Source organism: Megalops cyprinoides, chromosome 25, assembly GCF_013368585.1.
Source record: "Megalops cyprinoides isolate fMegCyp1 chromosome 25, fMegCyp1.pri, whole genome shotgun sequence".
NCBI classification, from domain to species: domain Eukaryota; kingdom Metazoa; phylum Chordata; class Actinopteri; order Elopiformes; family Megalopidae; genus Megalops; species Megalops cyprinoides.
In genome coordinates, this window is record NC_050607.1 from 5556574 (window position 1) to 5581702 (window position 25129).

Genomic DNA, 25129 nt, shown 5'->3' on the forward strand with positions numbered 1-25129 from the left:
GGACTGCTCCGTGTTGTTCTGATGATGTGACGGCACGTGTTTTGCGGGGGGAGAATTCGGGTCAGGTGTCACCTCAGTCTGATAGACATGGCCAGGTTTACAGCTTATTACTACAATCTGGGTCTTCACCTGGTTGAACCATAAAAACCATAAAAACTGGTGAGTGGCTGGTAGGCAACACTGCACAGACTTTGTGGGCATGCCATGACTAGCTGGTGGCACAGGTGGGAATCTGTATATACAAGGTCAACCTGAAAGGGGCGATCTGGAGTCCTGCCAGCTGTGTGGGCACAGAGGTCGCTGGTGGAGCTTCACATCCCTCTCTGCACTTTCTAACAGACACCCAGGCAGGTACCTCCCCTGTGGACTCCCACAGTATTTATTGCAGGGTTCCAGTAGCTCCTTACTGCCTGCTGTCCTGCCACTCCCCACAGAGGGTGCTGCTCAGATCGTATAGACCCAGGGCAACGGGCTGACAGCTGTGCTCAAGGCTTATATTGGTGCAGAAGATATTTCCATTGGAATAACGCTACAACCTCTACAGGCTGAAGAAATTAACAGGCTCTTCCCTCAAAACTCAAAAAAAAAGAGGCGCTTGATGTGACTGCGAGTTGCAAGCTCCAAATACCAAAGGAAAGTTGGATGTCGGGCCTCCGTGCACCACACTCTCAGCGCTTCTGGAATCCGTCTTCCGGAAACAGCCAGAATATTTCCCCGTGTCCTTGAGCAGAGGCAGACCTGCTCTCAGACACAGGCATTTGCGCGGCCACTCCTACCGCAGGGCTTAAAGCGCTGCCACATCAGGCCAGCTGGCGGCCCGGGCCAGGAATTCCACAGCGTCACGGTCTCAGCTTGGCACTGCCTGCCGCAGCCCCTTGTCTCCGCTGGAACCGGAGCTGCTGAGAGCACAGAGAGAGAGAAGACAGCAGAGAACGCCCGGGCGAAACCGCGGGGGGACAGACACTTACTCTGCGATGTCCATGTACCCGCAGGAGGCGGCGGCGTGCAGGGGGATCCAGCCCTCGTTGTCCGGCTGGTTGATGCTGGCTCCGTGCTCCACCAGGAAGGTCACCATGTCCACGTTATCGTCTATGCAGGCCTGCGGAGAGGAGGGGAGAGAGGCGGAGTCAGTGCACTGCGCCAGGGGCCTGCGCTCTCACGGGGAAAACCGTGTGACCCTCCCCCTGGAGAGGGGTGACAGCGTGCAGACACCCCATCCATGTCAGCCCGGGGACCTGTCCGTGTGACGGAGGGCTGACGTTCTCCGGACGCTTCACAAACGCGAGGAGGATGCAGCCTCCGAACACCGGGGCGCGTTCAGCGTGTTTCTCATGCCTGGCGGCGTTTGTGCTCCTCTCTCCAGCGCTCATTTAGAAGGGGGGGGGTAGTGTAACCTTCTGAAATGGAAAAGAGAAGCGGCCCTCACGCTCACCGTGCTGCCAGAGGGCTGCTGTTTATGAACGCGCCGCCATCGATCAAGCGAACATACACAACGCGTTACATGAGTGTGCAGCCTGCTTCTCCCCTTCGCCTCACCGCGCTCTCCGCCTGTCAGCCCGCAGCTGAGCGATGGGAAATGCGCACTGCACTTCTATGGACATGAGAGTCTCATCTTCAGCACATCCGTCCCCAACACTCGTCTCAGAAATACCTCGCGCCTTTCAACTTAAACAGTTTTTTTTTTTGCTGAATGAAAAAGTCGTCATCCCATATTAGCCATTTGCAGTTGCAACTCCTACATTTTCCATACAGTTTACACTGAATACTATACGCCTTACACATTACAAAGACCACGTGCAAGCATTCCTTAATTGTATTCAAAGGAATCTGTGAAGGACGATAGGCCTCCAGCCGGAAATAGAGGTAAATCATTCCGTCAATTAAACTGCTGGGGGTTTTAGATGACTTGCGCTTGTACCAACAGGACTGCGAGTTCAAATCCCATCTATTGTCCAACCCAATTAGTGGCTCAGCAAATATTCAGTTGTATATTTGGATGACATGGAAGCTGTGCCAGTCTGCAAAGAAGTAAAGAAAAGCGCCAACAGCGCTTTGAGGTGACGCTACGCCTTGACTGATCACAGAAGCAAAAGCAACACACGGCATGCAAATTATCAACACGCTTAAACAGGACTGACACCCTCTCACTTCTGACATCACAAATTCTCCTGGTAAGACACCGACAGGAAACAGCCGACAACGGTTCAACACCCACAAGAGAGGACCACGTGAAGGGGACTCTGAGCTCAGCAAAGCGTTCTTAGCGGGGCGCAGGGGAAAATTGATCGTCTTTGTTAATGGACTCCTGTCTGAGGAGCCTGCATACCTATGAAGACACTGGCATCTCTCAGGGGCCTGTGAGACATGCTGAACCTTCAGTCACGCTGTCAGTGTTTAGAGACCGAGGGAAAGGTGCATTCCTTCACCAATGCAGGACGAGCTCAAAAGGCACTGGTGTCCTGTTATACTGAAGATACGCTCCTTCTGAACACTCTGTATCACCAAACGTGAGCGTGCAGGGGTGGAAAGAGAGACACGAGCCGGTCTTTACCCGAAGGCTGAAATCACTGAAAATGACCACAAACGATCACATTACGAAGTTGCGCGTGCTGGGAGACCACAGACATGTGCCCAGGCATCTCCATTCAAACCTGTCTGGCCAGCGCTGGAGGGCGATAACATGGGCAACGCATTGCAGTGTGTCAGAGTAATCATACAGATCAAAGAAACACACACACCCACACACATCCGTAATCACAGTTACATCTACGGGACACCCTACCAGGTAAAGCCACTGTTCTTAAAGCAGAAAATCTAACTAAACATGTGATAAGTATGTTTTCACAGCGAAGCGACTGTTTTAAACAGGGTGGAAGGGAATGTAAGGTGACGGGGACGCACAGGTGAACTTAGCTTTGGCGGATTATAAAAGCCACATGGTCAGTAACTTCATAATGTCAGCGTGATACCCATTATGAAACAGGTCACTCACAAACTCACAAACAACTCTCCTTTTACTGGAACTGCTCTGAATGACCGCTTAGCTCTTGTCCTCCCAGGAGCCTTCCTGACAGCTCAATATCTGCTCATTTTAACGGCAGATTTGTGAATAGCCAGATTCCCGACATGCTGTTGACCACAACAGCAGACTGATATTACAATACCAGTGTATGCTGGCTTTTGTATTAGAACATATTAGAGTAGAACCCTTCAGCTGGACACAATACATTACAACCAAAGGCATACACAGTGTCAGGTACAGCTGCATGGCTTAACTGTAACTTGGCATTGCAGATTTTGTGTGAGTGCGCACCACTTGCATATTTCACTACAGTTTCAACATGGCCACCATCAAGCCCAGGTCCTTTGTGGTTAGAAACACCCGTGACACGTCCTGCTGACAAGTGTGCCATTTACATAATGTAGTGGGACTTCCAAACCCAGGGCTGCAGCAGGAGTGGCTCCAGACCCCCCAGCACCCAAACCTGACCCCTGATTGGCTGTGCTCTGGGAAAGGCCTGCAAATGGAAGCACGGCATTCTGGGAAACATGCACTAATGGAAGAGTGGCTTTCCAGGATGCGTGAGAAGCATGGCTCTTTATGAATCAATGCCAAGAGTGCTGCTGATTCTGAGTCAGAAGAATTCATGAACGTTACGCAAAACATTCAGGTGCTCCCATATATATATATATGTATATTATATATATATATATATATATATATATATATATGCGCACATCCAATCAGTCTTCAGTCTACCCCTTGGTGCTGGACTGACTCCACCCAGAATTAGAACCTGTCACTGCACTGAACAGACAGCTTCAGTCGGCCTGTGGCTTTGCACACCCGCAGAAAGCTCCACTTTCTACTGAGACGCTCACTACAGAGGGGACTGCAGAATTTAACACAACGCAGAGGAATGTTCTTACGCTCATCCCTAATGAGTGAAACGAACATGAGTCTGAAATACCTAGAGCCCAACATTAAACCTGCTAATCCCACACAGACAGAACCGGGATTATTAAAATATTGTGACATCAACATAGTTCATTTAATATAGAAACCTCTATGCAAGAGGCTTAAAAGAGGACTTAGAATGTGAGGGAACATTGCGTAAGGGGATATTGACCAGGCAGAGAAGATTTCGCCTCTCACGGCCCACCTAATTTTGGTGGCGGCCAAATTCCCGTCCGCTTCTGTTCTCGGTGAAGCGGCTCTTTGAGGTGGTCCCTAAGTAGCATGCACGCTTTGCCGTCAGGCCTCTTTCCAGAGACTCTGAAGAGCGCTCTCAAATCAAAGAGGTTTATGCTTGTTTGGCGTGCGTGTTTGGTCTCCAGCTCTTCCTCCTGGGCCAATGAGGGCCTCACGGCGCCGGGACTGTGCATATCCTGTTCCAGGTGCTTGGGTTTTGCTTCCCACTTCACATTGGAGTGAACAGTCCACGGAAGGGCTGCAGTCAGACACCCACACACCGCATCAGGAACTGGGCCACAGCTTCCACTCCATATTACAGTGAATGCGACACCAGCAGAGCCCGGATTCGCCCTATGCAGAGCGCAAACCCAAAGGTCTCAGGGTTCACACGACGTAACTGCACACACAATGCGAGGCCTCAGCAGTGTGCAGGGCGTGTCACAGAAGGAAATCAGGGAACGCAGAGAGCTCTGACCTTTCTGTTGGTGAAGACAGTTTTCCTTTAGCAACTTTCAAACAAAAATGGTAACTTCACAAAACCCAATCCTGACTTCTGTAATGAAGGCCATGCACCTTGGGATGAAATCTTGTGTTGTTACTGTCTACCTGTGCTTTACCTCCTGGACAGAATGTCCAAATGTTGCCAGCCGCTGACCTGGCAAAGCCACAGTGTGGCACTGATGTCACCGTGGGGTTTTTGTGGCTCACCAGTTATGGCAGTACACTGCACTTACACGCAGTATCAAAGATGATTACACCAGCAATGCTGATACAAAAATAAGTACAAATAAGGAAATGAAAACAACATTAGCTGGTGCATTTATATGAAAGGGAAATAATATGATGAAATCTCATTCATATTTACTGGTGCGGTATAATATTCATTGACCATCACATTGATTTTTTTTTCTGTTTTGTTTTGCCTCGCACCCATTGAGCACTCACGTGATTGGTCAAGGGTGATCACATGGAGCACCTACACCTATCGGAGGTATAGTGTGAGCCAGTGTGGGAGGTTAATGGGCCCTCAAAGCTTGACCCACCTATGATCCTCCATATGACTGGACTGCCCAATTTCCCATTCCCAAGTGGAAACTCAAAAGCACTGTGCTTACCTACCTCTAAGAACAAGGGCTGACCTCTGACCTTGGTGCCACAGGCTGCCATCTTTAAAGGCACAAAAGCACACCCAATCAACTCTGGGCTAGGTGTATGGATAGACCACTTTCAGAGATTTCAAGATGATATATTACATACATAATACTACCCATTCTTCATAGTATTAAACACGCAAAAAAGCCCACCAACATACATCAAAAACAACACCCCGGCTTTCAGGATACTCAGGCAAGCAGCAGAAACAGGCCACGTCCTGCACACCTCACACTGCCTATTCAATTTAACACACCCACATGGGCCCAATTACCCACGGCTATCTATAGACTAACTCAATAAACCCTCCCCAGACCGGCGCAGATAAATATGGAAAAGCGTACAGTGCCCATCGTTCGCCACATGCTAATCCTACAATAACACAGAGGAATTCGGCTCAAGCTGGGCCTTAAGCAGAGAGAGACGGGCCAGGAGGACGGTTCTCAAACCAGAGCGAAAAAACAAAACACAACGGTGCCGGACGCTCCGCTCCGGACGGCCCCGGCTGTTGCTATGGAAACAGATCCCGAAAGAGAACAAAAGTTCAGGCTTGTGAGGCCTTTGTGAGGAAGATAAATAAAGCCTTTTCTTTATTTATTTAAAAAAAAAAAACAAAAAAAAAAAAAAACACGCTGGGGTCAAGCCAACAAGCCACGGTCCTCACAGGACGTGACTAAAACACAGCCTGGTTTTGCAGCTGAACCAGCAGCGGGGGCACCAGATGGTTCTAGAACGCTTCCCATGGGGTATCCAGTCAAGATGAAGACCTCTGGTGACCCGGGAGGTAACTGGTTCAAATGGAACGTGCACACTGTAGATCAGTGTGAGTGGGGTAGTAGGGCTGAAGGCTCAGGCCCACAGAGCCATGCCGTGAAGCTGGACCAAAGATGACGCTCTGAGGGGTTTACTGACTGTCCCACTGAGAGGCATCCAGTCCACCTCACAGAGGAAAATAACTTTGTTTTGCACAGTCATCTTGCAGCGTCAACTGTCGTTTCATCTGTAATTCTTGGGAATTCTGAGCTTGCTTACTGGTTGTTGTTGTGTAAGTGTGCACTGTTTCTGAGCGATCCTGCCGGGTCACTAACAACATTTGTTGAAAAATGCCGTGTAGACTGTTGCATTGACAGCAAGGCAAATATTCAAGAGCATCCCATTTGATATATTACGATGAATCACAAACTGTTATGCAATATGGTTTGTTTTTAGGTACCCTAATAGCAAATTTAAGTGACTGTCACAAATTTACAGCAATTCCACCATCAAAAAAGGCAGAAAAACAGAGAGGCAGTTACAGCAGCTTTCAGTATTTGGAAATTGAGACCTAGGTTTTGAAACAGGAAGGGAAATGATGTTATAATGTTTTAAAATGGCCGCTAAAAGTCCCAGGCGGAAGTGGACATGCAGCACTGGCTTCATTAATGTTTCTCTGATGGATTCTAACTGCTCATGCCTCTTCAAATCAGGAGCAGCTGAAACAAACCTAGGACAACGGCATAACCTCCATTACAGCCTCCTCACCCTGCAGCACACAGATAAATCACGGCCAAACACGAGTGGGTGGGGATGAGCACAGTGCAGTCATGCTAACACTAACGCTAGTAGGCTAACGCTAGTAGGCAAAGATAATCAGACTGCAGCTGTTCTAATGCTAAGTCTAACGACCAAGGGACGCTATGGGATACTGTTCATACTGCTCATTCTGCAGGTTAAAAAAAAGGTACAAAGAGAGTGTACTAATACAGCGACAGGAACTCAACATTACAGCAAACATGAAATATGGGTGAAGGTACACATCTCAAAAGGGACCATTTCTGGCTGGAGAGGACAGGTTTCAGCAGAATGTGTCAGTGTCACTGGTACGGAATACCACTGCTCCAAGCCAGAGGAAAGGGCCAGCGCAGGCTGAGGAGAACCTGTTTGACCGCTCTGGCACTGTGTCAGTGTCAGCGGTGCTTTCCCTTGTCGTGTTCATCACGCTGCGCTCACCACCCTTGGCGCGCCTCTGTGAAAAGGAGCACCAGTTTTCACAGCTCCCTGCATTTTTGCACCAGACCGCGCCGAGGCTCATCTTCCGCATCTTTTTAATGTTGTTTCTCTTCCTCTCCGCGCAGCAGCACAGCAGCGCAAAGCACTTTCTCACGACCTCAGACCGTCCGACGGCCTCCGCCTCTCATGTCAAATGTGTGGGGAGACCATACACCACTGGCCCCGTTTCACACAAACCGTCACGCAGAGGAACAACGGCTACTACTTCCCCAGCCCGTACGTACAGGAACAAAGAGTTACCCGATAAATTAGTCGACAATCCAGGATGATAATCTACATTCATTATTTTACAAAAAAAAAAAAAAGAAAATTAAAAAGGAATTAAAAAGACAACTGAAACGAGGCCACCAGTTACAAGTTAAAAAAAGCAATCACCCAATCCAAAAAAGGGCCAGCAGTTTTCTTTTTTTTTCCCCTCCCTACAGTACTTTAAAAGGCACTGCATCTTCACTGTACTGTCTGTACTGGAGAGGGTACAGCATGTGCGCCTGGAACAAAATCCCGCTGTGAGTGATTACCTCCCCTGCCTATCAGGCCAGACCCATCGCTAACCTTCACAGCGTTTCACATGAAGGAGAGGATCCTCCGAGCCGGAGCCCGGAGCCCGGAGCCCGGAGCCCGGAGCCCGGAGCCCGGAGCCCGGAGCCCGGAGCCCCGCCCCCATCCCCCCGCTTCCTGTGGCGGCCCCTGGATTCGCCAACACAAACAGCGGGCCGCACTGCACGCCCGCGAAGCCGGCCCGGGAGGAAATCCATCACTCAGAGGTTTGGAGTGCTTTCTGCTACATTAACACGTGTCTGCAGCGCGTTCCCCTTGCTGCCACTCCACCTCTCACACCAAAGCGCCCGGTGGACATGATAGGCGCTTCTGTGGCTACGAGCGAGCCCCCCGCTGCCAGCAGGGGCGTGTCCAGCGATGAGAGGCAGCCCAAATACCCAGCATTCCCTTGTCCGGTCTTCAGCTGCCCTGCATTCCTGCCCAAACGCAACTCCCCTGACTGCATCGCAGGCCACAGCGGCAGATCTGAGGGACTCACCGTGAACCTCCCCTCATTCCTTTGGATAAACCCTGGGCAGGTTTATTCAGACTACGGCCTCCCACTCCAGACAGATCCCAGTGGAAACCTGCCTTTTAGTGATGCCTGTTTTGCCATCTTTTGGCCCCCCTCCCCCTCACACACACAGCACGCCACCCCTTCTGTGACTCTTCGCAATGGAAACCAGCAAGTTGATGTCTTCAAATTAAAAACCTAGACTTAGACCTAGTTCATTTACGACAACAGTCTGGTAGACTGCCAGGCAAGATCAGCCACCTACAATGCTAATCAACTCAATCAAGAGCTGTAAATAACTGTTCCGTCCCGTTCTGAGAACCAGGGAGCGTTTCCCTAGGAATTTACAGGACATAGTCTTAAGGGTGAAGTGATACCCCAAGCTAGCAGTCCCAGACACAGACACGGCAGAGCTTTCATTAGCAGGGCATTCTAGTTCATTAATAGCTGCCTTTTACTGTGCAGTGCTGTGGTTTTATAACTCACGCTGTGCTCAGTGCATTACTGTAAGGCCATCTGTGAGCCTGTGGGGCAGACAAACGCAAGACCAAAGATTCATAACCTACAGGACACATAAAACAGCCCCGACAAAGCACACAGCGCGTTCCTCTTCCTCACGCCACTGAGCCGCTTTATCAGATGAAACAAGATATCGGCTCTCACTGAATGTTCCGTCCCTGCTTGGCTGAACCACGAGGGTTCCGGTCAGCTGCAAGCGCGCTCGTGAATATTCGCGGACGATAAGGTTTTCGTTTCTAGTCTGATTCAAGTTCCGATCACGGTAGAGGTTTGCAGACGTTTGCAGAGGTTAGCGGCCAATCATTCAGAACCAAGATGTGCTCCAGGCATGCCCCGCCATGAATATTCATAAGGAGTGGCATTCACAACAGGAACTCTCGAGGAGGGACAGGAAGGAACACAGAAAGCTGGACATCCCAGGCTAAGAGCAGTCAAGCACCATCATGGGAGTTGCTCCAACAATGTAAACAGCCTGCATCCTAACACACTGCTGTGGGAAGACCTTGAGATTCTAACTCAGATCCAACGGAACGGAAAAAAAAGGGAACCTGTGGGTACAGAGCACTTTCTTTTATTTTGGCAGCAGCATGCGAGATGATATCTAAGCATAAAATAACATCTCTGGAATTGGCAGTGGGAGCACCATGACAAATTAAAACAGGGAAAGAGTCCAGTATACATTTCCATGATGGAGGGGTATCATATGGCTAGGAATCAATGAATTTTTAAATATGACATCATTATTACGACCACCTTGGTCCATGAAAATGCTTATCTTCATATGAAGGTGCCGTGCTGTTTCTCAGACCAGACCAACAGGGCCTTTGACTACTTCACTGCCACAGAGGCAGTCACTGGTCATAAGTATAGATAAAGCATTGAGGATGACACCGAAGAGAACCAGCAAACTACTCCATGACCGAGCAACTCCTTCAAACAGCTGTAGCACAGCAGGTAGGCGCCAACACAGACAAGACCACCACCGTGGGTGAGACAGGAGCTGCGTCTTTCCACCTCTGTCCTGCCGCAGGGCAGTGAGCTGAACGCCCGCTCACAGCGGCCGCCATCTCAGCGGCTGCTTTCACAGATACACCCTGTCACACCAGCCCCGCCGCTTAAAGCAGACAGGAAGGAAGCCAACAGTTTCACTGGGTGAAGCATTTCCCTCTTCTGAGCGAGCCGCGGGGCATCGGAGGCGGTCTTCAGTACGCGTCAACGCGTGTAAATACGGACCGCGATGCTGGGCCTGAGAGCCCACATGGAGAGTCCATGGAAAAACAAGCTGATTAGATTCCATTTCTCCTGCATATCTTACTGAAGACTCATGGAAAAGTGCAGCGATTTTTTGAAAATAAACCCTTGGAAACCTTTGGATGTTGGATGCACCAAGCAAGCATCAGGCAACCAGCCTTTGCAGGGTTAGGTTTATATGTTCAATACGGCCAAGCAAATTCTTTCCCTGGGTTACTTTCAGCCCGACTCTAGGTGCCTTTTCATGATGGTGACGTCCCTGTTTACAAAGGGAAGGGCGGTGTTCTCAAACTGCAGCCTGGATGTGCTCTGGCAGCAATAAAGGTTAGAGAAACGGGATCACAGAACGCTCATCTTCAAATACCCTTTCACACGCTCAGTTCACCGCAATGCAAAAACTACAGCAAGCAGCGAAGATACAGCAGCCTGGCTCATTCAAGAGGAAACGCTGACACCCAAAACCACAGAGGCCTAATTCACCAATGAGGGCCGACTGGGTGGGATGATAAACTACAGGGTTGTAATGCTTCACGGTGACACTGCAAGTTTGCCATCTGGCTCTGGTAGCATCGCCTATTGCCTGCAAGCATCAAACGCTGGTGCGTTTTGAAGCCTCGCCGCTGCTGGTGAAAATGTAATCGCATTTCAGACGGAGGAAACGGGTTGCAGAACCTGAGACGCTGTCAGACAAAGGCAAACCGATTTATCAAGTGCCTGGCTTTCCAAAGACAAGAGGAAAACAAAACATGCCTCTAGGATCGTATGAGTCAGCAGTTTGCCTGATGTCATAATGAGCCCGTGCATTTATGGAGGGGAAACTCAATAACAAGGGTCTTGTGTTCTCTAAGGACAGGCGGATTTAATCCCAAATAAAGCAACTGTACCGCAGAACTTTGCTGCTTTGAAAAGGCCTTCTTTTAGCCCCTCTAACCCACCCCCCCAACCACCTCGCCTGACATACCAGCAGAGAAATTCCCAGATAAGTTACACTCTGGCACCGCCTTCCCTTACTGTGACATCACAAGCAGCAGAGTGAGCAGGCACTTCCACAAAAGGAATTCCTTTTTACAGTCTGTGTTCGTGTGTGTCTGTGTGTGTGTGTGTGTGTGTGTGTGTGTGTGTGTGTGTGCGCATCTGTGTGTGTTGAGAGAGAGAGAGAGAGAAAGCGCGTGTGCTGCTCGGCTAGTCCAGGTTAAAAACACAGCTACTGTGCTACTGCAGGAGAGGAGGCCAAGGAGAGGGTATCAGCACCATGGGGCCGGGCAGCAGGGTCCCTCCAGCGAGGCCCGGCCTGGTTCCTTAGCGCTTTCCCAGGCTCCTCCGCTCCTGCTGCTGCTGCTGCTGACCATATAAGGCGCTGGGATTCCCATGGAAAAAGCAGCGCCGCACTGAAGGAAGACGCGTGGAGAGACTGCAACTACACATTTCATTTTGGTTTATACTCCGGAGCCAAAACAATAGTGGCAGTCCGGGGCCAAGTTTGTTTCCATTAGTCGCGGCTGTAAAGGGTGCGAGGCGGGGGGGCAGGGTGACACAGAGGGACAGCCGGGTCAGACAGCCATGGGGACACTGATGGGACCGGATACTGCAGGGTGTCTTTGACCGATGCACCGTGTGGCAAACAGCACAGACACAATGAGTACAGGCTGAAGTAGTTCCAGGTTTTATTCATGACGCTGGTCCTTAAACACGCATCTAAAGCCCTCTGCCATGCCCCGGAGTTCAAAGGTCAAGCAGAGGGCATGTTAACCCTGCGAGGGGTCTTACGGTGGAACAAAAAGATGTGAATCCTCCTAAACGATGAGGCAGAATATGATTCCAAGCCTTCCTCTTCCCAGGTCATGATTTGCCTCCTTCTGCATGCTGTCTGCCGCAGCTGATCCTGCTATAAACTGCCCGCATGTAAGCGCTTAGCGTAAACTCACCCGTCCTAATCCGCTGCGCTCCGGTCCCTGCGGCCGAGGCCAGGGGGAGCCATCGGACACGGCTGCCCACTCCCTCCCGGCCACCGCACAGGGTGTCCTGCACCCTAAAGAAACCTGGACTTTTAAGGAAGCGGGAGCAGCCGAAAGCGGGGATTTTGCAGGGGGACGTGCTGATAGCAGCTGGCTCTGTGACCAGATGAAGCGCAGCTCACTTGAAAAGGCTTCGCGCGGAAACCAGGGAAATAAACACTCACTTCCTGCTCGTCTCCCTCCCACAATGCCCCTCCCGACGGGGGGGGGGGGGGGGGGGGGGGGGGATTGGAGCTCGATCTGAGCGGCCTTTACTCAACCAATCACGCGGAGACACCTGCAATTACCCAACAAAAATGAACACCGGGGAAAAACCAAAGTGCTACGAAAGCACAAAGACAGGAACATGCTGATTTCAGAGGTACACAAAATCTCCCTGAGCCCCAGGGGTGTTAACTGCGCCACGCCGTCCAAAGCTTACATCAGTCTGGTTCCACAAAACTCCCAAAATATCTGTCCATCAAATAAAAACCAGGGGTAATTAAACAGACAATAAACAGATTAGCCACATAATAGTCAATATTTATTTCAGCATAAAGCGACAGCTGGATTCTCATCCAAAACTAATAAGGTGTAAATCCAGCAGGTGTGTTGCCACATGAGCCCAATAAACAGTGGCATCAATGGCGCTGCTGACAATTTCAAAGGAGGTGGTTTGAATGATGGCCAACGCCCAGGGGCATTCCAATTTATTGGCCAAGATTGCCGAAACCAAAGCAAGCCAAACATCCTTCCTATAATCTAGAGCATGTTGGTTTTATTTCCCAACAACATGCATTCACATGTGACTGGTCCACAGATTGCACACATGGGATATCTGGACCAATAAGGGCATGTGTTAAGAGAAAAGCAACACATCCTTTTCCTCCACAACATAAAAAAAAAACATTTTCCAGCTGAGAGTTCTGGCAGAATAACCCAGGGGGGTTTCATCACAGAGTCACAGCTCCCATTAGCAGGAGTAAAAGATCAATGGCGTTTAGCAGAGGCAAGGGCGGGGTCAGGAGGGCCTCACTGGTGTGTTTGTTCTCTGGTGCTCCCTCTATTACACACTGCAAAAAAAAAAAAAAAAAACACACTCACCTCCTTCCCCATCTACTATCACTATCCTGACATGAAAGTATGCAATTTATTATCTGTACAAGGAACTATTTCGCCTAGGTCACATTCCACTACAAATATCTTCACACAAAGTTTACATTGCTCTGTAGTGGTTCATGGTATCAGTTGTCATACGACCTTAACATAGCTTAACTGGACTACATACTAGACTACATATCCCGTCAGCCAACAGCTGTCCTCTTGCCTGATGATGTATTTATCACTCATCAGCTAACTGGCCAAGTCAAGAGCCCAAAGTCTTCCAAATAATAAAAAAAAAGAACCACAAAAGGTTAGCAAATTCATGCCGAACAAGGCTCTGTTTGACAGAGGTGCCTCCCGAACACAAAGCGTGTGACTCTTCAAAAGCAGAATCCATAACGGTCCATCAGGTGGCTTCATTAACCCCAGAGAGAAAGACATAAACCTCCCGGGTCCTTAGAAGACCCCTGTGGAACTTTCCAATCAGGCAAAAAACCAAGCAGCTTGCTTTTTTTTTTTTTTTTACATAGGTAGTCCCACTCATAAAAACAAGTGACAAAAGACAAGACATACAAGCTATACATATGTAACCTACATCTAAAAAAACAAAATGGCAAAACATGAATGTAATGTAAACACCTAACCGGAGCATGACAGGAAAGCTCAGCGATGGAACTTCACAAGGACACAGTAATAACACGGCTCACCACTCGTCCACACAAGGCTCAAACATGCACGACACCAGCCAATGAAACATTTCCTCTCTGAACTGCCCTCTTTGCCTTTGACCGAGCGGAGCGCCTCAGTGCCTCTGGAGTCTCAGTCCTTTCACGATCATTTAGCAGCAGTGGAACACCATGCACACAGCACAACACCCAAGAGCAGCAGCCTGTCCATGCACAGGGCAAATCCCCATCCAGTCCTTCCTTAGAGGCAGGTGGTACCAGGTAACCGTTTCTGACTTCAGCGCTGTTCCTCGATTCACTGAAAAGCACCTGGTACACCGGAAAGAACACAATGACCTCATCGCCTGTGAAGCTGGACCACAGGAGTCGTAACCTCAAGGTTGCCAGTTCGATTCCCAGGGGAGGCCCTGTTACGGTACCCTTGGGCAAGGTGCTTAACCCAAATGGCTTCAGTAAAACAACCAGCTGTACAAACGGATGACATGTAAAAACTGTGAGCTACGCAAGTCGCTTTGGATAAGAGTGTCTGCTAGGCAAAACACACAAGGTGATGTAGTCAGTAGGCATTCATCCACAGAGATAGCAGTAAATGCTAAGAATGAACTGCATTTATGAAGCACTTTCAGAGGAGTTCAGGAACTTTGCAGTGAACTGGGTCACGTTAACCACCACCATTACATTACATTACGTCATTTAGCAGACGCTCTTACCCTGAGCGACTTCCAAATAGCCACCAACACGGAGCCTTCACCTGGGTGACACAGGGAGTGGTCTGTGCCCTGTGCTGCACTTTGCTTTCTTCACCTCATTCTTTTACATCAGACCCTTTTGTCATGTCATCCATTTCAATGCCAAAGCCTCAGGTATGACACCCTGATGTTGGACTGGCGGTGCCCGTATAAAGCAGAGGCACTGAATGCATGCATGTCACTTTCAGTACTGCTGAGCTCCAATGTGCTGCCGATACCTGGCTGACCACTACAGGCCTCTGTTGTCTTTCAACTCACAGATCAACATCGTGGCAGCAGCCTGAGGCTAACTGAAATGTGCAAAGGAGAAGGAAACGCCACGTTTACACACTGACATTTCCAATGACTCTGGAAGAGCATAAAAGTCGGGGAGAAGGTGAAAGAACTTCACCTTCCTGTTCCAGCATGTGCCTCTCATCCCTCACCTGGTCTCATACGGCAGTGATTATGTGAAACTCTCACAGGCAGCAATGTGTGGCTGGATGCATCTGAAAATGCTCCGCTTCTAAACGTTCAGTCTGGCTATCTGAGACAGGACACTGGGTCCAATTCATCTGCAGCACAGCAAAATCACATTAGCACTTATTTACTTACAGAGCCCAAAGAAAGCGCTCTGCAGGCGAAATGGAAAAATTGCTTTAAAAAGGCACAATGGCCCGATGGAACAAATAAGCAATCCTTTACATGTCCAAGTTCCCCTCAGTACTGAGTCAGCAGGTTCAGCCACACCTTCTATTCCCTCAGTGAGTCCCCTCTCAGGGCCTGGCTGGGTAAATTCTCCATGTTTACCTGGAGCGCCACGCAGCCATCCTGTCATTTGATATGCTCATAAGCAAATAAACAAGAGGCACTTTTTATTTTTAACACTGCATTGATGCGCAACAAGCCCCGATCCACTGATGAACCGGCATGTCCATGTGGGTGCGACCGCTCGACATTTCCTCTGGCTGACAAGTCACATCAACATGTCCCCAACGACAATGTGCACCCTGCAATTACCAATCTGAAACAGGTAAAGTAACTGAGGTTGAACAAGTTATTCTCAATATCAGAACTGTCACTCATCAAAAGCGCATTTCATCTGCAGCTGTGGAATGAATCACTGGTAGCAGCAGCATTAGGTTGGGTGACCTTGGAAAGCTAAATGGAAAACTGTACATGAATGCACTTGCCTTTATGACAAACCGTTCACCTCTCAGCTTCTCGAAGCTCTTTCAGTACACAGACTCTTCCCTGTGCATCAATTCAGACTCACTGAAAAGAGGTCATCTGTACAGCCAGAGCCAGAGACCCAGAGATTTCAACAGCGCTTTGCAAACTGAAAGGTGCAGAGATATTTGAAAAGTAAACCATGCATCTTGCACAGATTAAACTCCATTTAAAGAAGAAATTTAAAGACTGAAGATTCTCTGGTGTGTCAGTGAACCCATGTCAGAACGAGACAGTCAGTGCGCTCTGCTCTCATTGGTTACTTGCAACAACAACAACTGCCTCTTGGTAACACCAAGCACAAAAGAAATTCAGGCAGGAAAACCAGCAGCAAGTGATTCAAGGTGAACCAGACCCCACGGCCCTCGCTGAGTACAGACCATCAGGCGACCTGTGCTAGCATCAGAGCAGTGTTGCTGCCCGGGTGGGCCGTGTCCTGGTGGGTAGAGACCAGCTGCAGACCCTGCTGCAGAGCTGCCAAACCTCATCTGTGCAACTGTGCTCTGCACCTTCCTGGAACACTGGTTCCTTCATCATCTTCAAAGGCAGTGTGTGTGCATGCTCCTGTGTGCGTGCGTGTGTGTGTGTGTGTGTGTGAGAGACGTTCTCGGTAACACGTCGTCCCAATCGATCTCAGCCTCTCCCCCTGACTGTGACGCCCGGAGCTGCACTTTCAGGTCCCGCCACGTGTCCCCTGCCGTGCGGATCAGGTGACCTGCAGTGACCTGCGCCCGTCCCCCGTTCCTCTGAACGCCCCACAGCCACGTGACGGGAGTGGCATCACTCAGCGCCCACAATGCCAGCACCAGCACAAAAGCCTGAGTGAGGCTTCACTCTGCCCATCCGATGCACTCGGGTTTTTTTCCCCTCTTGTTGGAAAGATCCGCCCGAAATGTCAATCAAAACAAAGAGCCCTATTTAGAGGCCTCAGAAGGCCTTTAGTGTATCACCCCAACAACTTAAAATGGGAACAGTATGAGCACATTTCTACTGTACAGCAGATGGTGGTTTGGGAGGTCATTTAAGCAGAAAAAACCCTGAAAACCAATAAGGGGTCCTACACGCACGCCTACGCACGCACACAGACACACACACTGAACAGAACACAATAAACAGCCAACGAAATCTGAAGTGGTGCCTTCAGATTTTCAATAAGCATATTGTCTGTGATATGGGGAGCTCCCACGGCCCCTGCTTTGGGTGTTTCTCTGCGAGTGAGTCCAGGCTGACGAGGCTGAAGCGGCGTAGTAGACACGCAGTGGGAGGGGCAGGCGTTTGGCTCTGTCACCTGCAGGTAGGGTCCTCAGGTTACACGCATTCCACGGGCCCTGGATGTAACAGGATTCCATCACCCCCGCGTCGGGAACGTGTCACCTGGTAACCCCAGCAACCCCACACCTGCCGCTCTCATTGGTCAGCCAGCAGGTTGCATCACAATTGCGAATCTCAGGTTCTCTCTGCTGTGACAAAGCTGACATACATTGTCAGCTTAAGAGCATTACATAACAGGTATTATAAAAGCTCTCTGCATGTCTACAAAGCCCACTGCTTTTCCCCTTTCATTTTTCCTCTGACTTCACAGTCAACTGAACAGTCAGCTCACTCTCCATCTGCTAACTAAGTCCGAACTGCAGTGAACTCCCACTCACACCAGCTACAAACACAGCCCACTTTTGATCCAACGAAGGTCTGGGCTAGAGAGTTCATTCGTTGCTCGGGGTGACTCCCTTTATCATGTGAACCACTCAGGAGGCTGTGAAGTCCACTTCAGAATTTATCTGAAGTCCAGGCCCCGATTATAAAAGTTACATAACTGCGTGTTTACGCTCGGAGGTGGCATCAGATGTAAGCAGCCGACGGTGGCCTCCGCGCTTCTTGTCTGAAGCTGATAAGGCCCTCGGCCCACCACACTACAGCCCTGCGTCACAGCCTCCATTCCTGAGAGGATTTTATGGGGAAACATGTCCCTGGGACCATGACAAAGTGTGACAGGGTGAGGAACACAGAAAGCTCAGGTGCATTCCAGCTGACAAACCACTCATTTCAGAAACACAAACGAGAGAGATTCCTCTCGCAAATTCCTATCGGCGAGGGACGGCTTCATAAACAAACGCAACCCTCGCGGCGTTTAACCCGCAAAATGACTGCAGGGATTTTGAGTGTACCTGCAGGCATCCCATAAACACAGTCAGGCCGTGCAGAGGGCGATTACACCACAAGTGCAGGGAGGGCTTTCCGGCTCTTCCAGGGAAAGCAATCTCGGTCCCCCCCAGGGACCCCACAGCAGCTGGGAAGAAACAGCATGATGCATACAGGGCAGGCTGGAGGCAGGGCCTGTCCTGCTCTGTGTGCTCGTAGTCAGATGGGCCTTGGAGCGGAGGGATGGAGGGATGGAGAGGTGGAGGGACTGTGGGATGGGGACGGAGAAACGGAGGGAGTGAGGGATGGAGAGGAGGAGAGATGGAGGGGGAGGGGTGTTCCCCACTCACCGCGTACCTGCACTACTTTCCTGCCATTCTCACCGCCAGGCCCTGGCTGTGCTAGCGCCAGGCACGCAGAGCGGCAGCAGCAACAACGGGCCCAAATGAGGCACAACTAAATAAAACCCAACACAACAACAGTACAATCTTAATGCGCAGTGCTTTGAGCCACTCCGAGTCTCACTGTGAGCAGGTCAGAGTACTGATCGGAAACCACCAACAGGCAGACATTAACCTGCTGCTGCTAAAAAAAACTAAGAAACTGGAATACTGGGCTGACCCCTTATATTATATATCATACATTTTCATTTATATTTTAAACTTTTCCTGTGGCACAGTGCCACATAACGTGAGTAACACAAGCAAGAGAGCTTAAGTACCTTGGGCAAGAACTTCCCCAGTCGTGCCCTACCCGGAAACCTTCTGGTTACAAGCCACACCAATATTCAAGTTGGAGTACAAGTTTGCACTGCCTTTTGAGATATATCGTAATAGACTGTAACACTACATATATGGGAAAGAAACTGTTTTACAGTGCAGTGCCTGCGATGTTTGGTTTGGCAAAGTTGCTTTATATCCTGTAATCTTATCAAGGACACTTTTTTGAGTTGTGTGAAAAATAAGCAGGCTGTTGTATCAATGTGCAGTGCAACATTATGACCAGTCAATATCAGGGACTGAAGCTGTTCAGTTTTCCACAAGCAAAAAAAAAAAAATGCACTGTGAATTCCTGAGTGACGAGAACACCAGCATCTCATTGAAAAATGACATTCACGCTAAACTTTCCATCTCTCATCAGGACAAACTATGAGGAAAATGATGTTTTTCCCCAAAGACAAAGTTCAGCAAGAAGTTTTCCATCATAACTTCTCCATGAAACACGGCCACACTCGGGGCCTCAGGACAAAGGACTGGTGTTAAACAACCTAAGTGTTGCAAATTCTTTCCAGCATCATAGGACTTTATTAACTACTCAATAGGAAATGTCTGAAAGTGCTTTGTTGAGGAAGCCATGGGAGGAGAGACACTTCTCTGAAGCCACGTAGCAAAGTCACTCTCGGTGACTTCATTTCCTGTTGGCTGGGGGTCCTGTACTCCCACTCTCTCACAGTGGCCGTACGGAGAGAATGACAGAATGACAGATGTCACCCCCCGTGCTGGGACCCGCTCCGCTCCGAAGCGTCCCAGAGTGTGGGATTAGAGCTGCCTCCCGAGAGAGGGGCCACGGGGGACCTCTGGAGAGGCTATTTAAAGCCCCGCGCTGACCGGCACAGGGGTCAGACGCACACCTCTCTCATGCTGGAAGGGAAACTGTTCCTGTGAACGTGGCTAATGCCGGGAAGCAGTGTGGGAGAGCATGGAGGTTTACGATGGGGAGGAGGAGGCTTGTATCAGTGATGGACCCACAAAACTCATTCATATGATAGGTGCCCTACCTAGGGCAGCTACAGAGCATTAGAAATTATCATAGCATACTTTGCCCAAGGGTACAGCAGCAGCGCCCCAGCGGGGAATTGAACCAGCAACCTTTCAGTTATGAGTCCTGCCCCTTACGACTATGCTACACTGCCACCTTAAATCGCGTTAATCTCTGTCTGTGTTAAAGTTTCCTAGCCTTGGTCCACTGACGAAGCCCCTGGCTGCCTGCAGCTCCTGAGCATTGAACCTGCTTTCCCATGTGCCTGGATGAGTGCTTGCCGATTGGCTGAAGTGGATGTGAACATGGTCTCATGGTGGAACACGCCGCTCTGGCGCAGCTCCAAACGCAGCTCCGGGGAATGCTCCAGTCAGCGCGCACTCACAGGAAGTAGCTCCCTCCGAGCTCGAAAGCAGAGCCTGCATCGTTATCATGACAGCCACGACGAGAACAGGAAGTAAATAACGAGGAGTGTGTGTGCGTGTGTGTGTGTGTGTGTGTGCAGCACTTAAGGAGAACATGAGCACAAATGGCTCACAGCAATACAGGCAGCCAACAGAAATGAACTGAAACTGAAAAAACCGATTACCCAAAAGAAACCACATCAGGTCTCTCCTTTTCTGAGGAGCACCACAGTGGGACACAGGGGCAGCCGACAGCACGCGTGAAAGTACTCTCACTAACTCAGAGTCTGAGCTCCAGCCACCTTCAGCTATCTGTTACCACGATATCAGCGCAACGCTGTCAGGATTCTCCCTGGGCTGGAGAGATACCCCATCAGGATGAACCAAGCACCAAGCAATCCAACCGTTTAAAGATTTGAGCACAGGTCAAGCACCTGCAGCCTTATACGCTCAACAGATGAGAAATGAAATCTGAAAACAGGTATAAAAAAAGAACAGAATGAAGACAGCTCTTGTTTGCTGAATGTGAGGACAGAGGAGCTATGAGAAGCTGTGAAACTACCAGCTGGTCCAGGGTCAGCTCTGATAAGAGGCCACAGAAGCCTGAACAATGGGTACGATAATGAGAGAAAGCAGAAGTACTGATTCGAGCCTGCAGCTTGTGTGTCATCAGATTCACTCAACAACAGAAAAGCAATTAGATAATCACACAAAACAGAATTAATCCCACCACACAGAAGTTAAGTTCACTTTCTGTGAGCCACGTGGCTAACATAGGCCTGATTTACTATAAGTCTGCTAATAAGTTGCTTGCCCTGTCTTTGAGTGTCACCTGTAGTGTGTTTTTTCTTGCACCTCTTATTGTCTGAGCCATTCTGCTCCACAGGAAACCAGCTGGATCTAGACGCAGAAGTGGACATAATCAACGTAACACTGGAGGCAATGAGGGAAAGGCAGCCTCAGTCCTGTGCTGTGGAGGTTAAGTCAGGCAGCTCCCTGCTGGAGTGAGTGTTCAATCATGAGGCCTGACCTCTGCGCAAGCCCAGGATGAATCCTCACATCGCCACCTTCTCTGATCTAAGGTGGAACACCAGGAATCAGGCTGCTGCTCTACATGTGTGCATGTATCTGGCCACAAAGACACACAGAAAGACGCACTGAAAATGCACATGCACAAAGACGCCTTCATACGTACACCTCTAAACTGACAAGCTCACGTATGTGCACCCACACGCAAGCACATACACATTTACACAAGCAGGCAAATCTGTACATGCAGCCACATACTGACATACATGCATGCATTCAGAGAAACAGGCAGGAACACCCAGACGCATACTGACATACGTGAGATACAACACAGCCAATCAGAGAGAGCCACTACAGACACGGTTCAGTCTCCGCAGCCCCTTATTCTTTCCCTGCACTGCCTGCCTACAGACGCAGGTCCAAAAACAGGCAGGAGGCCGTGGTGAAGGAGTGCACACACAGAGGCCGCTGTGTGTGACACAGAGGCCAGCTCTGAGGATGCAAAGCCTCAACTAGACGGCGGCCGCCATTTACCAGCCGCGGTTTAATCTCACAGCCAGCGAGACGGAGCGACCCGCCTCACGACTTCAAAAACAACGTCCAACTGCAGCGGCACCATAAAGAGGCTGGAATCTGCCCGGCGGGCCGAGCGTGCCAACACAGCAACGCGCGCCGTGCGACCGCTGCACCTCGGCGCGTTTCCCAGCATGCCGAGGGAGAGAGAGTGGTGCACAGCTCGGCAAACAAGCCCTCTCAACGATGAGTAAGAGGATGAGATCATCCGAGATGTGAGGAGGTTAAGGAACTGGCCATGCAACAATTAAGGTTTGGCAAACTCTGGAAAGACTGCTGAAACACAGAAACATATGACTGTGCGTGGCTGATGACCTCACATTCTGACGGAGGCAAAGTATTTTAGTGTGCAGCCGAGGCCATTGTGTTTAGCACTGCATAAATGCAAACACAGTGACAGCCAGGCGTGTGCTACACTAGGTTACGGAATTAAGTCGCAAGCTGTTTGTAATTTCTCTAACAGCGAGTAGTCAGAGCACGCACACAAAATTCCGCTCTCTATACAGGGCTCCGATTTTTATGATTATGCTGTCAGACGTAAAGGTGGTCAGCTCTCGTTGTGCAGCCTGCGATAAACAGGACAAAAAATGTTCCTGCAGGAACACACGGTGCCCTCCCATAACCTCTTGATCTCTAACCATTTTCCATCAAGTGTTATCACTGGACACTCGACAGCTCTCAACCACAACTTGTCTTGCAGATCTGTGAAGATCTGACAGCAAATTTTTTGCATACATCTGAATAATCTTGACTATTGAGATGCTCAGGTCCAGAATGGGAGGACCGGGAGAAGTCCTGCTTCCTGGAAGTCTGCAATGCCTTTCAAACCAAAGATTCCAAAGCTGTCGGAATTAAAGATGTAAAAAATATTTCTAACTTCCACACGTGTGCCTATTACATCTCTTTTTCTCATTTCAAACTGATCAATGTCGGTACATTCCAAAATTTTATTCAAGCCTGTCTGAACCTTGGATGATCCAGAAAGCACCTGAAACCTAAAACCTGAAATACTTACATCCAGATGACAATACTCTGCTGACGTCTCGTTTTTATGCGCTTAGATTAGATTTAGATTCAATCGCACTTTCCCACAACCCAGCAGCAGAAGAGTACAGAGAAGAAATAAAGTTTGACAGGCCAGAAAACATACAAAACCGGACAGCTTGGTCAAATTTAGGGCAACAGAAGAAATCCGACTACTATACGAACAAAGTTGGTAAACCCACATCAGAGCATGTGCACCGCTGATGTCATTTCTGGTTACATTATCTAGCCAACACAGAGCGTCCTTGTTCTTCGAATGTCCAAAATGGCCAAAAACACCTCTTCGGTTTCTGTCAGCTTTTATTTTACACAGACACAGCTATTTGAAAGCAAATAAATTGATCCCACGGAACGTAAGCCAACCTCTGTCATTTAGCTACGAACCGTAAAACTCATTTTAACAGCTATGCACTGCCTCGATGGCTCAGATTACACGTTAAAACATATTGATACAGTATCACAATTATCTTCACTGTGCGGTCGCAATACAGGCGTTCTACACCCTTTTCACATAGACTGCGGCACGGCTGAAAAGCTAGCCTGCTAAAAATACGCCCGCTGAGAATCCACCCCTCCCCGACACACACGAACAAATTAGTGCACCTCAGCATCTGAGCCAGCTAACCCATGAAATATCGCAGAATGTCGTCTTTAGAGCTGACTGGCTCAGAAAAATAACCCTCACACTTTACACAGAACATGTGAAACTTCATTAAGTGAACTGCGAATCGTGCTGTCAAAACGCAAACGTTGTCCGCCGTCTGAGATCCGCACCAGGCTTGTCAGCTGCGTAGTTCACCAGTTGCGTTTAATTATGTGAATCTGGACCTGCAGCTGACTAACTAGCCAACTTATTGCATCAAACCGAGTCAAACTTTGCTCGATAGCTTTGAAAGCAGGATTTCATTGGAGCCGAACCCATCGAAAGAAGGGTCATGCCACCGACTTTGACTATCAGTGTCGCAGAAAGGTAACGGCTAAACCACACAAGCAAGCTTAGCTTGCTAGCCATACCACCCAAGCCTTCTTCAAGCAAGCTGGCAAACCAGCTATCTAGTGAAACAGATCTGTCAGAGCATTTGACATAACACCACACAAGACAGCTAGCCGTCTTGTTAGTTAGCGTAGTTATTTCGCCAATCGCTGACATAGGAAGCTACAAACTAGTCTATCACTATATATCAGAAATCTAGCTAACTGTTAGCTCGCCAACACACCCATCTTTCTCAGCGGAACGTCAACAACATCAGACGGCTAGCAGCGAACTAAATCAATCGACAACCCGTTTTTTGTTGTCTTTCCCCCGTATTCAATTCAACCATAACAACCGCTTCGCGATCGGCCCTGTCTGTGTGTGTCGCTGCCGGGCGCGCTGTGTAAACACTGCGAAGCAGTCGGTTCCCCATAGGCAGGTAGCTAGCTAGCTAGCTAACCGGCTAACTTACATGTTCCGACCGTAGCTAGAAAGCTGTCTGATTACAAACGACCTAAGGCGGATGTTTAGGGAGAAAGTAGGTTAGGGCTGTTAACGAGGAAGCTAGCCAGCAGCACGAACCTGATGAAGGGCGGTGAGACCATCCACATTGGCGTAGTTGATGTCAGCGCCCCGGTCCAGCAGTCTGAGCACCTCTTCGGTGTCGCCGCTCGAGCAGGCGGCCAAAAAGACGGCGCCATCGTCGAACTTCACTTTCGTCTTCTTCTTTTTCAGTATGGGCGGCTCCAAGTCCGTCTCCGAGCCCAGCCACCGCTTCAACTGCTCGTTCCTCTTCTGCTTGGCGTCCGCCATCTTCATCCCACCTCCTGTCTTGGCTTCTTATCTGTCTGTGAGGACAGGATATACTTTATACCGCCACTATCCCACAGCGCACTGGGGCGTGGGAAGGGGGGGGGGGGGTGAGTGAGCGTCTGAATTTGCTTTCCATAATCTCGCGAGATAAGGGTCGCGTCATCTCAGGATCTGCAGTATAGCGTCATCATCGGCAGATAAACAAAAAAGTGTGCGACAGGAAGCAAGTGGAAGGCAGGCCACTTCCGACTCACTTATGAATCAATAACTGGATGCTTCATTAACAGTGCTTCCAGCAGCAACTGCTCTTAGGCTTGTGCTTGGAATGCACAGGAATCGACTATACAGTTATCATTGTTTTGCATATTGTACAACAATAACTGTTTTTCTACTGCACTTCATACTGTATAATAGCAATAACCTTACCCTTGTTTATT

General features: G+C 49.4%; 1 protein-coding gene across 5 annotated transcripts in view; it reads right to left on the minus strand.

Moving 5' to 3' along the window:
* Positions 1-24759, minus strand: part of LOC118771775 (protein phosphatase 1 regulatory subunit 12A-like) — a 59505-nt gene extending 34746 nt beyond the window's left edge. For all 5 annotated transcript variants that reach the window (XM_036519806.1, XM_036519803.1, XM_036519805.1 and 2 more), the window contains exons 1-2: positions 24462-24759; positions 969-1099 (exon numbers count right to left, since the gene is read on the minus strand). In XM_036519806.1, the coding sequence (XP_036375699.1) occupies positions 969-1099; positions 24462-24698 (368 nt within the window). In that variant the 5' untranslated portion in view covers positions 24699-24759. The remainder of the gene's footprint in view (positions 1-968; positions 1100-24461) is intronic.
* Positions 24760-25129: the final 370 nt, after the last annotated feature.